Here is a 15,499-nt window from a genome sequence, read left to right on the forward strand (position 1 = left end):
AAATGGGGGGGGGGGGGGCCCAAGTTGGGTAGACAGCCCCGGGCCTATCATGCACTTAATCCGCCCCTGATGGGCAGATATGCTGCCGAACAGTGAGCACAATCCGATCAGCTGACATTTGCTCATACGTCAGCTTTATGATGACACATTTACATGGCTCGATCATCTGCACATGATGCAAAAGGACCCTAGGACTCTGTTTAGACTAGTGTCATGGCTTTCATTTAAAACGAGAGCTGCGACAGATCAGTTAAATGATGGATCTCGTGACCCCCATTGACTTATAATAAGGTCCATTTAGGTTTCCATCCAAAATAAAGGTTCGTGCTGCATTATTCTTACTGTCAAAAGTGACTAAAACCCCAAAAAGAAGCTGTTCATGAACAGAGACTAGGCTAGTATGAACCTGAAGCAACGGTGAATCGGCCATTTTGATTATTTTTCCATTACGAACTTCATCATACAAGATAAATACGATTATATTTTAATGGTTCAGGCATTTTGCGATGAGGCGATGCCAATAATCATTTTTTTGTAATATGGGGAAAGTGGGTTGATTTCAATTATAAAAAAAAAAAATGTAAGTCCCCCTAGGGGGCTTGAACATTCAATCTTGGGACATTATGGGAGATTTTCTATGTTACAAATGTCTGAGAATTACATTTCAAAGTAAATGATCCGATTGACAATTGAAACCATGGTAATGCTGGGTCGCCATAATTCAGCCTGCATTTATCTAAGCATCACTAGGAGCAACAATTTGAGACCTCGCAATGAATTTCTACACTAGACCAATGTATCTACTTGCATTGAGCCATTGTGCCCATTATTTAGATAAGGCCACACTCCAGGTTATGTACACGCCATAATTTATCTATATATGTTGCAGTTTTCCATTTGACTGCAAGTATACCTACCACATTGTTTTAACTCAGTAATACACAAAAGACGGTCCCAAAGGGTTAAAGAGGACCTTTCTTAAATACTTAATGCTGCCACCCTGCCTCTTTTGTTAAAATAGTGCTCCTACGCCGCGCTGTGCCCCCTGGTATTTTTCCCGCTCAGGAGCAATGGGGAGGAGACGCAGTCTCTGTGGGCGTCTCCTTCTTCCCTGGCTGTAGCGCTGTCCAATCGCATCGGAGAACATCAGGGCAGGGAGGTCTTTTCTCCCTGGCTGTGATGCTCTGCGTTGCGATTGGACAGCGCTACAGCCTGGGAAGAAGGAGACGCCCACAGAGAAAGACTGCGTCTCCTCCCCATTGTTCCTGAGCGGGGTAAATACCGGGGGGCACAGCGCGCCGTAGGAGCACTATTTTAACAAAACAGGCAGTGTGGCAGCATCAGCGGGGGGTACCCCGCAAGTACAGGTACTTATCTCAATTAATAAAATTAAAGGTCCTCTTTAAATGACAAGTTCAGATCTGCTACACCTGTGATTCACTAAATGCATGGCTGCCTCTTCCAAGCATAAGAATGGGATTGAGGCAGTACTAGTAACCTGTCAAACTAATCTTCATTATAGAGATTGCTGGGGGAATCTTGGGAAAAGGTGGAGAAACTCTGCCCCACGATTACACCACCATCTCGCCTTGGGTAATACTAATGAGTCATTCATTATACATTACAACTGGGAACCTCTGGGAGTTTGGCTGAATGCACGCTAGCAGGATCACTTTGATAAATCATTGTGGCGCTCTGCACGGTACTACAACTGCAAACCGATGCTACAGAACTTCTCACAGCACTGAACTAGTCGTGTCTATCAGATCCTGCTGCTTGTAGGATAAGAGTCATGGGATAAATATCTCATTTGGCCGGAACGCGTGTGGACGAATTAGACAAGGCACTTAAAGTGTCTTGAAAATTTGTATTCCTTGCCCCATAGGGGGACAGGGAGAGATGTAGGGCAGATTGGCCAGAAAAAAACTAATTACATTGACAAAAAATACTGCACCAAGTAGGAGTTGTTGGAATGGGATGAAACTTTCTATGTCTGAATATAATGATATATGGAAGTGATTACAATATTAAAGCGAAAGGATAGCATTGGAGAAAACTATATAATTGAAAAGAGGCTCTACGACTCTGTTGGACAGCCTCTAGCCTAGATGCAAGATGAGATACGGCCTCTAGCCTAGATGCAAGATGAGATACGGCCTCTAGCCTAGATGCAAGATGAGATACGGCCTCTAGCCTAGATGCAAGATGAGATACGGCCTCTAGCCTGGATACAAGATGAGATACGGCCTCTAGCCTGGATACAAGATGAGATACGGCCTCTAGCCTGGATACAGGATGAGATACGGCCTCTAGCCTGGATACAAGATGAGATACGGCCTCTAGCCTGGATGCAAGATGAGATACGGCCTCTAGCCTGGATACAGGATGAGATACAGTCACTAGCCTGGATACAAGATGAGATACGGCCTCTAGCCTAGATGCAAGATGAGATACGGCCTCTAGCCTAGATGCAAGATGAGATATGGCCTGTAGCCTAGATGCAAGATGAGATACGGCCTCTAGCCTAGATGCAAGATGAGATACGGCCTGTAGCCTAGATGCAAGATGAGATACGGCCTGTAGCCTAGATGCAAGATGAGATACGGCCTGTAGCCTGGATGCAAGATGAGATACGGCCTCTAGCCTGGATACAAGATGAGATACGGCCTCTATCCTGGATACAGGATGAGATACGGCCTCTAGCCTGGATACAAGATGAGATACGGCCTCTAGCCTGGATACAGGATGAGATTCAGCCTCTAGCCTGGATACAGGATGAGATACAGTCACTAGCCTGGATACAAGATGAGATACGGCCACTAGCCTCGATACAAGGTGAGATACGGCCTGTAACCTGGATACAAGATGAGATGCGGCCTCTAGCCTGGATACAAGATGAGATGCGGCCTCTAGCCTGGATACAAGATAAGATACGGCCTCCAGCCTGGATACAGGATAAGATACGGCCTCTAGCATGGATACAGGATGAGATACGGCCTCTAGCCTGGATACAGGATGAGATACCGCTTCTATCCTGGATGCAAGATGAAATACGGCCTTTAGCCTGGATGCAAGATGAGATACGGCCTCTAGCCTGGATACAGGATGAGATACGGCCTCTAGCCTGGATACAGGATGAGATACGGCCTCTAGCCTGGACACAAGATGAGATACCGCCTCTAGCCTGGATACAAGATGAGATACAGCCTCTAGCCTGGATACAAGATGAGATATGGCCTCTAGCCTGGATACAAGATCAGATACGGCCTGTAACCTGGATACAAGATGAGATACAGCCTCTAGCCTGGATACAGGATGAGATACGGCCTCTAGCCTAGATACAGGATGAGATACGGCCTCTAGCCTAGATACAGGATGAGATACGGCCTCTAGCCTAGATACAGGATGAGATACGGCCTCTAGCCTAGATACAGGATGAGATACGGCCTCTAGCCTAGATACAGGATGAGATACGGCCTCTAGCCTAGATACAAGATGAGATACAGCCTCTAGCCTGGATACAGGATGAGATACGGCCTCTAGCCTAGATACAGGATGAGATACGGCCTCTAGCCTGGATACAGGATGAGATACATTGGGCCAGATTTATCATTAGCTCAAGTCAGAATAATGGAGTGAAAAAGTCGCAAATTTTTGCGCAATAGCTTAAACTGCGCAAAAATTTGCGACTTTTTTCTGCTCTGCACTATGCTCGCCAGTTTTCTGAAAGTGGGCGTGTTTTCTTATGTAAATGAATCTCTAGACAGATTTACATAGAGACTATTTAAAAAGTCGCAAAAAAGTCGCAATTTCACTCCAGTGAGGACCATGCTTATCTTATGAGACTTTTTAATAGAACATGCGACTTTTTCATAAAAACGTGCGACTTTTTCGTAAAGATGTGCGACTTTTGTAAAGCTGCTTACTGACGGATAAACTGCTACCGTCAAACCACATTTATTACAGTCTGAAAGGGACGATCATAAATCTGACTTGGCAAAAACTGACTTTAGCCATATGTTAAAGTGGAGTGAGCTGTCAGAGTCGTGATAAATCTGGCCCATTGTGTAGCCTGGATGCAAGATGAGATACGGTTGGGCATGGAGGAATACAGGCTCCTGGTATCCTGCATCACATTTACCACAACTGGGCCTGTGGATCTTGCACACTCATAGGTCACTAAAGCTGTCGTTCCATCTGGTCCCATAAATGCTTAACTGCCGATAAAGCTGGTGACCGGACAAGACAAGAAAGTGTTGCAATCTGGTAGATACATTCCTGGGAAACCCTTGCTGTGTGCAGATCTGCAGATGGAAGCCCTGCCATGAGAGGCAACACATGTGGCCGCAGGATGTTCTGCAGCTATCGCTAAGTTGTTAGTGTCCCTCATTTCACTACTAGGGGTGACCGACTCTCATATGCGATGGCTCCCCCGATCATCACAAAAGCAGAACTGAAGCAATCTCTCACCAAGAGGTAAACTATCCAAAGGTAGCCTCTGAGGGCCTTTTTATAGGGCAGAAGGGAAAGCTCTTTTATGTCCCCTTGTGGCAAGACCAAGTGTCTAATAAGACCACACCTGTACTGATTTACATCTCTGCCTGAGACATACCTGCATGCCGAGTCTTGCAGCAAACTTACATTTCTATCTGGGTGCGTTTTGTCAATGAGTGTTTATGGACCCTTTAGGGCAGTGGTAGGCACCCTTAAGGGTAGGACACCGGGGGGGGGGGGGGGGGGGGGTATTTTGTCGCATTTCCGCCGTGGATTTTTTCTGAAGGTTTGCCAAAGATTTCTCCCTGTGCATTGCAAACTGTGAATTCCACAGAATGATTTAATATGCTGCAGAGTTAAAAATCCACATATCTCCGAGGCTGCTGGCAACTGTTGGGGACTAAGTGGTCGGTATATCTACTTTTATTATTTTATGACATCTGAGGGCTGTGGGAGAGTTTTGTTATAACTCAGACAAACCCTTTAATTCTATTATTCCATTATTAAAGAGACATTTGGTGCAAATTAAAGAGTTTTCAGCTCCAGATAATCCTAATCCTTTTCATATGCTCTATTTAGGCATGTCGCGGTAACATGGGGACTCTCCACTATAAAGCCAAGAACTCCTCTACAGAAACTTAGGCCTGCTGTAAGGAAGCCTATTTCATCACCCATCACAGAATTGCATGCCATAATCCTCCCCCAAAAGCATTGCTGCTAGGGGAGACTATGCTGCCTGCAGGGACTCTGTGTACTGCCATACCAGGCCTGTGCACGAGGCATCGCAGAGTGCCTGCTCCCTTAGGCCTCATGCACACAGCTGTATGTATTTAGCAGTCCTCACACCACAAAGCCTCAAAATACGGATATCAGCCGTGTGCATGCTGCAAATTCCATGGGCCCCATTGTCAAAATGGACAGGAATAGGACATGTTCTATTTTTATGCAGGATGGACAAGATGCAGACACTGAAATGAATGTGTCTGCATCCAGTCCGTAAAAAATAATGCAGATCGGATGTGGAAAATAAAAATATATGGTCGTGTGCATGAGGCCTTATTGGGTGTGCCTGCCAAAAATGATGGATACAGTAGGTGCTAAAGGATTAAAATAACCCCATATTCTTTTGAATTTGCCATAGCACTTTAAACTAAAAAGGATTTTAATATATATTACCATATATACTGGTGATATTTTTTGGAAATTCCCTTTTTTTCTACATTTTATAAAAATCCTTTTATACGGAGAACGACATAATAAATCCTAATATAAACTGCTATTTAGCCTGTACATATTTGCCCCATATACATGTTGCGTTCTAGAAGAGTCTATCTGTATTATATTCCTAAGCACGCCGGTCTCTTGCCTACAGCTTACTACAGAGCGTGTCTCTAAGGAAGGGAGTGTGTTACAGCATTATATCCTAGGGAGTAAGAGCTAAACTTAGTGGGCACTAATTGTTAGGTGTGCGAGTACAGCCGGTCCCCCTGTTTCATCATCCAGTATCCATAAGCAGTTGTTTTGCTCGGTGACAAATCCACCGGTGACTATAGTTTTTACGTCTTGTATCTTTTACCTTGTCTTACATCTTGTGTGTTATACTACTCAATGGTCAGAACAAAATTCTTTAGAGATATGTAGAATTTTATGGAGAAAACTATAGCAGTCTAAATATCAACATAAATAATAGAGAAGCAGCACAGTTTCCTTCTGGTTAGCACTATTGCTTTCTAGTCTGGCGGTCATGGATTGTATGCCCTTAAGGATAGACGATCAATATTTAATCGGCGCCACTCCCCACTTCTTCCAGCTGTTCTGCGGTAGCTCTGACCACAGAAGTGACTAAAGGTGGATTTAGATGGGCCGACTGAGCGGCCGGTTGTCAGAAAGGAAGCGTTCCTTCCCGGCAGTCGGCTGCTCGTTCAGGGACGGCGTATTTACATAATCTCCTTCACTGTATGAGGACGGGGGATCACTAATGTGATCCCTCATCCTTGTGCAGGATCATTGTTTCTGGGCAGCAGATCCCTGGTTATATCACACAATCTACTGCCCAGAAGCCATGATAGGTGGTGCCTATATGAACGACAGGATCACCCGATGAACAAGCGTTTCGCTCGTTTATTGGGTGATCGGTGGCACATTTAGATGGTCAGATGATCAGGAATGACCATTTGCAGCAACGGTCGTTCCTGACAATCTGAACGATTATTGGTGCGTCTAAATCCACTTTAAGAGTAGTGCTGTAGTTACCAGCATTGTCCACTACAGAAATGGACGGAACTTGTAGTTCTGCCACCAGAGCTACAACGAAACAGCTGATCGATGGGGATCGATGCCGATCAGATATTGATGGCCTATCCTGAGGCAAAGCCATCAATATTAAAGTACTAGAAAAAAACCCTTATAGGGATTTCCAGGATGACTGTGTGGTTTTTAACAGATGTACTTATGTAGCTGCTTACCTCATGTACATTTTCAGTTTGGACCCGTTTTTACCATGTGGACAAATCCCTCTGGTTTGTGTCCATCCTGTATGTAGCACTTCCTGTTGCTGTATCCAACCAAACCCATGATGCACTTCTACTTTCTGTGTCACAGCCCTAACACCCAGCTAGTTTATAGCTCCTGCCACCCAGCTAGTTACATAGACACTCCCCTATCACTGCCCCGCCCATGGACATAACAGGAAATAAGGAAGAGCTGCACGGACATGGTCATGTGACCACAGCCCAGGACCGGGAGATAGGGGCAATAAAGGGAAACACATTACAAAATGACAGTGACCTTCATAAATGATTATTTTAAGGGTGTTGATACAAAAACAAAAATCGCAAAACCCCTTTAAGGGAGGAAATACTGGGATATTTTTTATTGTGTGTGCAGTTTGTGTGTTTAGTGTTACTTTAAGACTACCCTGTAGAACATGCTGGCGATTATACAACTACTGAATAATAAATAATGAGCATTTCCCACTAATTAGCAAAAATCATGCAGTAACAAAAAAAAAGCTATTGTATCCGTTTCTGTAATCACATCAATATTCACCACTGGGTGACAACTCCTATGACCAATGTAATGGCAGCCATATTGGTTGACACCCAGATATACCCAAGAAATGGCTAGACAGGAATTAGTCAAACTGACAGTGAAGGGTGACTTGAGAACCTATATTTAAATGGGTTCTCTGGGCATTTTGTCTAATTAGTAGTTGTAACTTACCTGTAGAGGGAAAATCTTTCATATAGTACCATATTATTCGCCCTATAAGACAAACTGGCCCATAAGACGCACCTACCTGTAGAGAGAAAATCTTTCATATCGTACCGTATTATTCGCCCTATAAGACGAACTGGCCCATAAGACGCACCTACCTGTAGAGGGAAAATCTTTCATATAGTACCGTATTATTCACCCTATAAGACGAACTGGCCCATAAGGCGTACCTACCTGTAGAGGGAAAATCTTTCATATAGTACCGTATTATTCGCCCTATAAGACGAACTGGCCCATAAGACGCACCTACCTGTAGAGGGAAAATCTTTTATAGTACCGTATTATTCGCCCTATAAGACGAACTGGCCCATAAGACGCACCTACCTGTAGAGGGAAAATCTTTTATAGTACCGTATTATTCGCCCTATAAGACGAACTGGCCCATAAGACGCACCTACCTGTAGAGGGAAAATCTTTCATATAGTACCGTATTATTCGCCCTATAAGACGAACTTGCCCATAAGGCGCACCTACCTGTAGAGGGAAAATCTTTCATATAGTACAGTATATTATTATTCTCTCTATAAGACGAACTGGCCCATAAGACGCACCTACCTGTAGAGGGAAAAGCTTTCATATAGTACCGTATTATTCGCCCTATAAGACGAACTGGCCCATAAGACGCACCTACCTGTAGAGGGAAAATCTTTCATATAGTACCGTATTATTCGCCCTATAAGACGAACTGGCCCATAAGACGCACCTAGGTTTTAGAGGAGGACAATAAGAAAAAAATATTTTTCAGCAGACTGCATTCTCCCGCAGCATACTTTTATGCACCTTATAAAAAAAATGAGTCGTAGGATTTAGCACCAGAATGCTGCAGCGCTGGAAGATTAATAGTTGCAAAGTGATTTCCTTTTAGCATGCAAAACCACAGGTATTTTTATTAGCATATTATTAATATCTGACTGTGTGTGCCCATACTGTACCATTCATATCACGCTGTATTGGAACTAATCTAATTTCCAGCTTCAGTGACCTTATAAGCTCCAATAGGTCTGTTTACCAGCCTGCTCGTTGTGTCTGTTTTTTTCAGATTATTATTTATGTGTAGTTGTGTCATTTGTTGCTACATTTCTTTAACATTTCTTTTTTTATATATACACATGGCCACAAGCTTCTAACTGGTTTGGGATTTCACAAGCAAAATGTAAAAAATGAAATCCTTTTTGTCAGTGGATTTTAAAGCGCAGCAATCCATGTGACCTCTAGTCGGGATATCATGCCCTTGACAACTGATCCCATAAATCCATTTTATTTAGTCTATCCCCTATGCAAATAACTCTGTAGCAGTAGGCGGCACGCTGGCGGATTGGAAATGGTTTTATCCCTGTCGATTCTCTTCTTATAATGAAAAGGGTTAAATTTTCCTGCCAGTGTCAAGGCATTATGGTTAATGACAGGTAAGTCTCTAACATATGGTGGGTAGCATCAGTGTAAAGTGAACTGATGAGCTCTGGGTGTCCAAGGGCGTGCTGTCCTTGGTGGTCACCGTCCCCTCCTCAGCTTAAGCCGGTGTGATTTTTCACAATTAGGCCGCCAGGAAGACCACTTGTCTAGCGCAGAGGTCAGTGCATTAGTCAGGATATTTGCAGCTGCTGCTGAACTTCAGGGACCTAGCACTGAAACCAGTCACTGAATAGTGTCCCTTTTTTCAGAATAGGGTTAAAATTCTTTCCAAGGTTTTTTGTGACAACCTACACAATGCAAGCTACTTTCACATCTGCATTCTCCTTTCTGGTACCGAGATCCGTCATAGGATCTCAAAACTGGAGGAAAACGCTTCCGTTTTTTCCCCATTCATTGTCAATGGGGACAAAACGGAACTGAACAGAAGCACCAGAATGCATTCAGTTCTGTTTGGTTGCCTTTCTAAGCTGGACACAAAAGCGCTGAAAGCAGAGTTTTTTTTGTGCGTCATGGGATACGGAGCAAGACGGATCGGGCATCAAACACAATGTAAGTCAGCAGTGCCGGATCCGTTTTCTTGGACACAAAAGAAAATGGCGCCTATTGACTTACAATGGTTTTAGTGCCAGATCCAGCTTGGTAATTTTAGAGATAATACCACTGGATCTGTACATAACGGATGCAGACGGTTGTATTATCATGATGTAAGCGTTTTTGCTGATCCACGACGGATCCAGCAAAAACGCAGATGTGAAAGTAGCCTCAGTAGTGCCTAATGTAGGTGCTTTTCCTGGATCTGACTTTGTCTTGAATGGGACTGATCTGCATAAAGGTTATGTGATGTCACAGGCCGTGAAAGAGGCCATAGCACTCGCGCAAGCGCTGCAGTCCCCTTAAACAGCTGCCTCGAATTGGACCCCCACAGATCACGTATGAAAGGGGTTTATGGCATGTTGATATAAAACATTGAAAATCGCACATTATCTACTAAATGACAATATCTTCCCAACAAAGCTAGAACCAACCCTGTACCTCACATGGGTCCAGAGATCTCCACTGATTCCGTTATATCAATTTCATGTGACAGATTGGCTGCCCTCCTGGATTAGGCCTCATGCACACAACCATTTTGCAGGTTGGATACGGACCTGTTCACTTCAATGGGGCCGCAAAAGATGCGGACAGCGAACCTTGTGCTGTCTGCATCCGCACGTCTGTTCTTCGGCTCCGCAAAAAAAAAAGAAAAAACATGTCCTATATGTTTTACAGACAAGGATAGGACAGTTCTATAAAGGGCAGGAGGTTCCGTTCTGCAAAATGCACAACACACATGGACAGTATCCGTGGTTTGCAGATCCTCAATTTACAGACTGCAAAAAAGGCTACAGCCGTGGGCATGAGCCCTAATAGAGGAATAGCGCATCATAGAGTCAGAAGACTAGATGCTCCAGAATCGTTATTACATGGGGGATGCAAGTAGTTACTGAAACAAGCATGTCAGGAGAGGGGACAGGTTCTCTTTAGGGGGAAACTTCAGAAATGAGCCAATGTCTCTCCTGCTGGCCATCCACTAAGGGTACTTTCACACTAGCGGCGGGACGGATCCTACAGGCTGTTCACCCTGTCGGATCCGTCCTCTCTTGGTGATTTGCATTTCATCATTATGTTTCACCCTCTATAGCGACCACCTATTCTGCAGCGCTGTAGAGACGGTCACCATTCACATCCAGGGGCGGACTGGGAACTTAAAGTGGCCCTGGAAAAAAAAAAATATACAAGTGGTTCCATGTTTTAGGCAGGTTTAAATTCATAGAAAAGCCACGGCAACAAAAGCAGACGGGGCCAACAATACTGTAGTGCGGCACAAAATATCACAGTACCATAGTGCAGCACAAAATACTGCCACCCGCTCCACAGTATTCAACTGTATCATTGTCCTGAGGGTGAACGTACGCTTGAATTCAGGAAGGCACCTGCAACTGACGGCCAGATACATACAACGGCATGCAAACGTTTGGGCACCCACGATCAAAATTACGGTTACTCTGAACAGTTAAGCAATTTGATGATGAAATGATCTCCAAAAGGCATAAGTGAAAGATGACACATACTTTTTAATTTTAAGCAAAAACAACTTTTATATTTTCAAAAAAGCAAAAAAGGAAAAGGGCCAGAAGCAAAACTTTGGGCACCCTGCATGGTTAGTACCTAGTAGCACTCCTTTGGCAAGTATCACAGCTTGTGAACATTTTCTGTAGCCAGCCAAGAGTCTTTCAGTTTTTGTTTTCATCCATTCTTCTTTGCAAATGTCTTCCAGTTCTGTGAGATTCCTTGCATGCACTGCTCTTTTGGGGTCTGTCCGCAGATTTTGGGCTCATGCACAGATTTTGCGGCCTTGTGTGCATATTGCCCATAGTCCGCTCTATACGGGCACTGGCTGTGTGTGCTCCGTATCATGGATGTGGACCTTGAACGGCTCTCACAATCCACAAGATACAGAGCGGTGCGGAGGCACGGATCGGAAGCACCACATAGCGCTCCAGTGGGATATAGGTTGGTGCATTACCACCGCATTGGCGGAACGGAACGATTCTTGCGGATCGCTGACTCATTCAAGTGAATAGGTCCACATCCGCAAACGGCGGGCACACAGACGGTGCCCGTACACTGCAGACCGCAGCATGGGGTGCACACATTCATGTGCATAAGCCCTTTCAATGATGTTCAGATCGGGGCGATGGTAAAATCTTCAGCTGTTCACATCAGTCACAATCTGGGCCGCACAATCCCATTTCCCCATCTCAGCCACAGGTAATCCAATCAGGATACAGTCAAAATTGATTTGCATGGGGGGAATTTGGCGGCAAGTACATGGTGAATATGCCCGTAGCAGGTTTTTGGGGAGTTAGAGAAAATGTAAGAAAACCCCATGTAAACTATCTGCGGTTTTCAGTAACTACACCTCAAACCTGGACAGAAGCTAGACCTGCTAATACCCTCTGGTTACGTCTGTGGGTCTGGCCCACCCTCTTGGCTCAATGGGTGTCACACCCGTAGGGTACCAGTGGCGGCACTACTTTCTTTATGGATTTACTTTGTTTTTGCGGACCCCCACTCTTTGGGACCATATAATTTCTAACCTCCTATGCACACGGGTGGGTATTACAAGGCCTCATGCACACGACCGTGTGACATCCGTATTGCATCAGTTTTTTTCTTTTGCGATCCCGTTGACTTCCGTGGGTCTGTGGTCCGCATGTTGCAGAACGGACATGGAGATGCAGAAGAAACGCGGATGATCCTTGTGTTTTCTGCATCCATATGTCCATTCCGCAGAAGACAGAACATGTTGTATTCCTGGCCGCGAAGAAGTCAATGGGCCCAAAAAAAGATGCAAAATGCCGACAGCCGTGTTTGCAGACCGCGCAAAATACATACGGTCGCGTGCATGAGGCCTAATACAGTACCTGCTAAGTAGATGAGATTTAGAATTTTGCAGCATGTCAATTGTTCGTGCAGATTTCACCCTTTGCAATGCCAGAAAAAAATCTGGGACAAATCTGCATCAAAGTCCCTCCACGAATTGGGAAAAAACTATTGAAAATCTGCATAAACTACACCGCCGCGGCGTACCCGTACGTAAGTGTTCACGGGTCACTAAATGAGGCTCCTATTTGGCCATCTTTGTCATAGCGCAACACCGTGAATCAGTCTCATGGCGACCTCATGGATGCAAACAATAGCACCTCTGCCGCCTCCCGTCCCCATGACAAACATTCAGGGACCGGATAATAACCCTATGTGAAAACCTTTGCGGGACGTTTTTAACGGATCTGGTTTTCCGTTTTTTTTTTGTTTCAGTAGTGTTTTCGGTTCAGTTTCGTTTTTCCGTATGGCATATACAGTAATTACATAGAAAAAATTGGGCTGGGCATAACATTCTCAATAGATGGTTCCGCAAAAACGGAGAACGAATACGGAAAACATTCCATATGTGTGATTTGCGGGCAATAATACGACACGTTCTATCTTTCAACGCAACGGAAATACGGAATGCACACGGAGACACTTGTGTTTTTTTTGCTGACCCATTGAAATGAATGGTTCAGTATAAGTAACGCATACTGAACGCAAAAAAAAAACGTTAGTGTGCATGAGCCCTTATGGAGATCGTGGGGGGAAGGGGGCATTCAGGGCTTCCAGACCCCCACAAAATAACTTTAAAAGTCACGAAATACAAAAAAAAAATGAAGGAGTTAAATGAGTTCCTTCCCAAGAAGTTGTGCAGCAGCTGAGGAGTCGCAGGAAACCTGACTAGTGAGCCCCATCCGCCCCCAGCCTTGCCCCCCTCGCACGGCCGCCGGCCCGCAGCTCTCACTGCTCAGCACAGGAAGGAGGTGATGGCTGCACTGTGGAATGTGTGGTATGCCTGGCGGGAGATTCCATTCTCGGCCGCGGGGGTGCTCGGGGCTGCCCGTTTCAGCATTACACGGCTTTAGCGGAGGCAGTCAGCGGTTATCCGCGGCTCGTCTGATCCGTGAAGCCAAGTCCAATTCGTGGCATAATAAATATATAGAAGGGAGAGGACTGAAGGTGGACCATTAGGCGATACTGTCAGGAAGGTCCCCCCCCGTCGCTGTGTCTTGGTACGTCCCGTGGTAGGTGGGATCGGCTCTGCGGGGAAGTCTCTGGCAGATCAATGAAGTCGCTTTGATGGCAGTGTCGGCCAATTGAGCGGAGCGCCAGGGACACACACAATCCTAACAATCACAGGGGCTTCCAGTTGTCACCCGGCGGGGCGGTGTGAGAGGGGATTCAGCCTGGTGTGGAGGCGCCCTGTACCGCAGGCTGCACGGAGAGCCGAGTTGGGGAAACTTACCTACAAAGTTGCCTTTATTTCTGCCGGAGGGTACACACGGGCACAGCAAGGGGACGGGCGCCGAGCACGGACCAGGAATGATTTTTCCGAGTAGCAGTAACCCTGTGAGAACCCCGTACAGGAAGCAGGTGAGAGAGAAAAGCTCCGCGATCTGCTGGTTGTACAGATGTGATCGGCTGTCCTGATCGTACCAGTCGGGGACCTCGTGGGGTTGCAGAATCTGTGATCGGCCGTCCTGATTGGGGGGGGGGGGGGGCGTGCAGATGTGATCTGACTGTGCAGAAGCGATAGCTGGTCAGATCTGATGATGCAGAGCCGATCGGTTGCAGATCTGATCGGGTGGGGAGGGCATGCTGCAGATGTGCAGGCTGTAAATGTGATCTTCGGTGTCATTAGGGGGGGGATCAGTACGTTACAGATCTAATGATCTCATGGATGTCTTGCAGATCCCATTGTACAGATGTGATGTGAGGATGGATGGGCTTTATAGATCTGGTTGTAGAAGATGTGATCTGTACAGACTGTGTGTTAAACTATATACAGTGTCTGCTGCACTCATATATATGGAGTTATACAGTGTGGTATGTGTATAGGCTCTGGGATACATCCTGTATAATGTGTGTGTGTGTGTGTGTGTGTGTATATATATATATATATATATATATATATATATATATATATATGGACAGTTATACAGGGTGGCGTGTGTGTGTATGTATAATGTATGGATGCTTATACAGTATGGCATAGATAGAGATATATATGCTCTGGAAAGTATACATTTGGTGCTATTGCTTATGATGTCTATACAGACGGTATATTATACTATATAAAGGGATCCTCAGACTTTTTGGGATGATGTTAGTTCTCATGTCCCGTGTATTATAGGGGGGGGGGGGGGTCTGACGTCCTGCTTGTATATGGGCTGCTGGCTATAGGGCACATAGCATCTTCTATAGACTCCAACTTTTCTGTGTATACTTGTAGTATCGTACATAATAGGTACATGTTTCCCTATGTATTAGTCCTGACAGTACATGGACTCCATACCATCTCCTAGCAGTATACATCATATAATGCAGTGGGATATATATAATCTATATGAGCGAGGTGGGTCTGTAGTGACTCTGTAGAGGCGTCTGAATCTGCTGTCCTGCTTTTCCCTGAGTCATTGGCACATCCTTGTGATCCTGTGTCCTGCTCCCTGTGTGGTATCAATAGGCTCTGATCATCTTCATTTATAGGAAGAGAGGCGGTTGTAAGTGATCTGATGTCCCTAATGCACAGGAACAGTAGGCGACCCATGCTTCTTTACGTCCTGGCTCCAGTAATATATTCAGGGCATATGCTGCGGTCACCTTGTCTTTTATTACAGCACTGGGGGTATTATAGGCTTGTGTCATTTATAAGATGTCATTGGTGACTGTGTCTGGCCAG

The 15,499-nt window shown here is 45.2% G+C and overlaps 1 protein-coding gene across 5 annotated transcripts in view; it reads left to right on the plus strand.

Moving 5' to 3' along the window:
• Nucleotides 1-15,499, plus strand: part of RBMS1 (RNA binding motif single stranded interacting protein 1) — a 367,960-nt gene that overhangs the window by 201,566 nt on the left and 150,895 nt on the right. Inside the window, exon 1 of one of the 5 annotated variants that reach the window (XM_044302604.1) lies at nt 13,864-14,190. The exons of the other annotated variants lie outside the window; for them this stretch is intronic. Within the exon in view, the coding sequence (XP_044158539.1) occupies nt 14,140-14,190 (51 nt within the window). The 5' untranslated portion in view covers nt 13,864-14,139. Of the gene's footprint in view, nt 1-13,863; nt 14,191-15,499 lie in introns of those variants that run through there. 5 annotated transcript variants of the gene reach the window in all.

The sequence above is a fragment of the Bufo gargarizans genome, chromosome 8 (genome assembly GCF_014858855.1).
Source record: "Bufo gargarizans isolate SCDJY-AF-19 chromosome 8, ASM1485885v1, whole genome shotgun sequence".
Taxonomy (NCBI): Eukaryota; Metazoa; Chordata; class Amphibia; order Anura; family Bufonidae; genus Bufo; species Bufo gargarizans.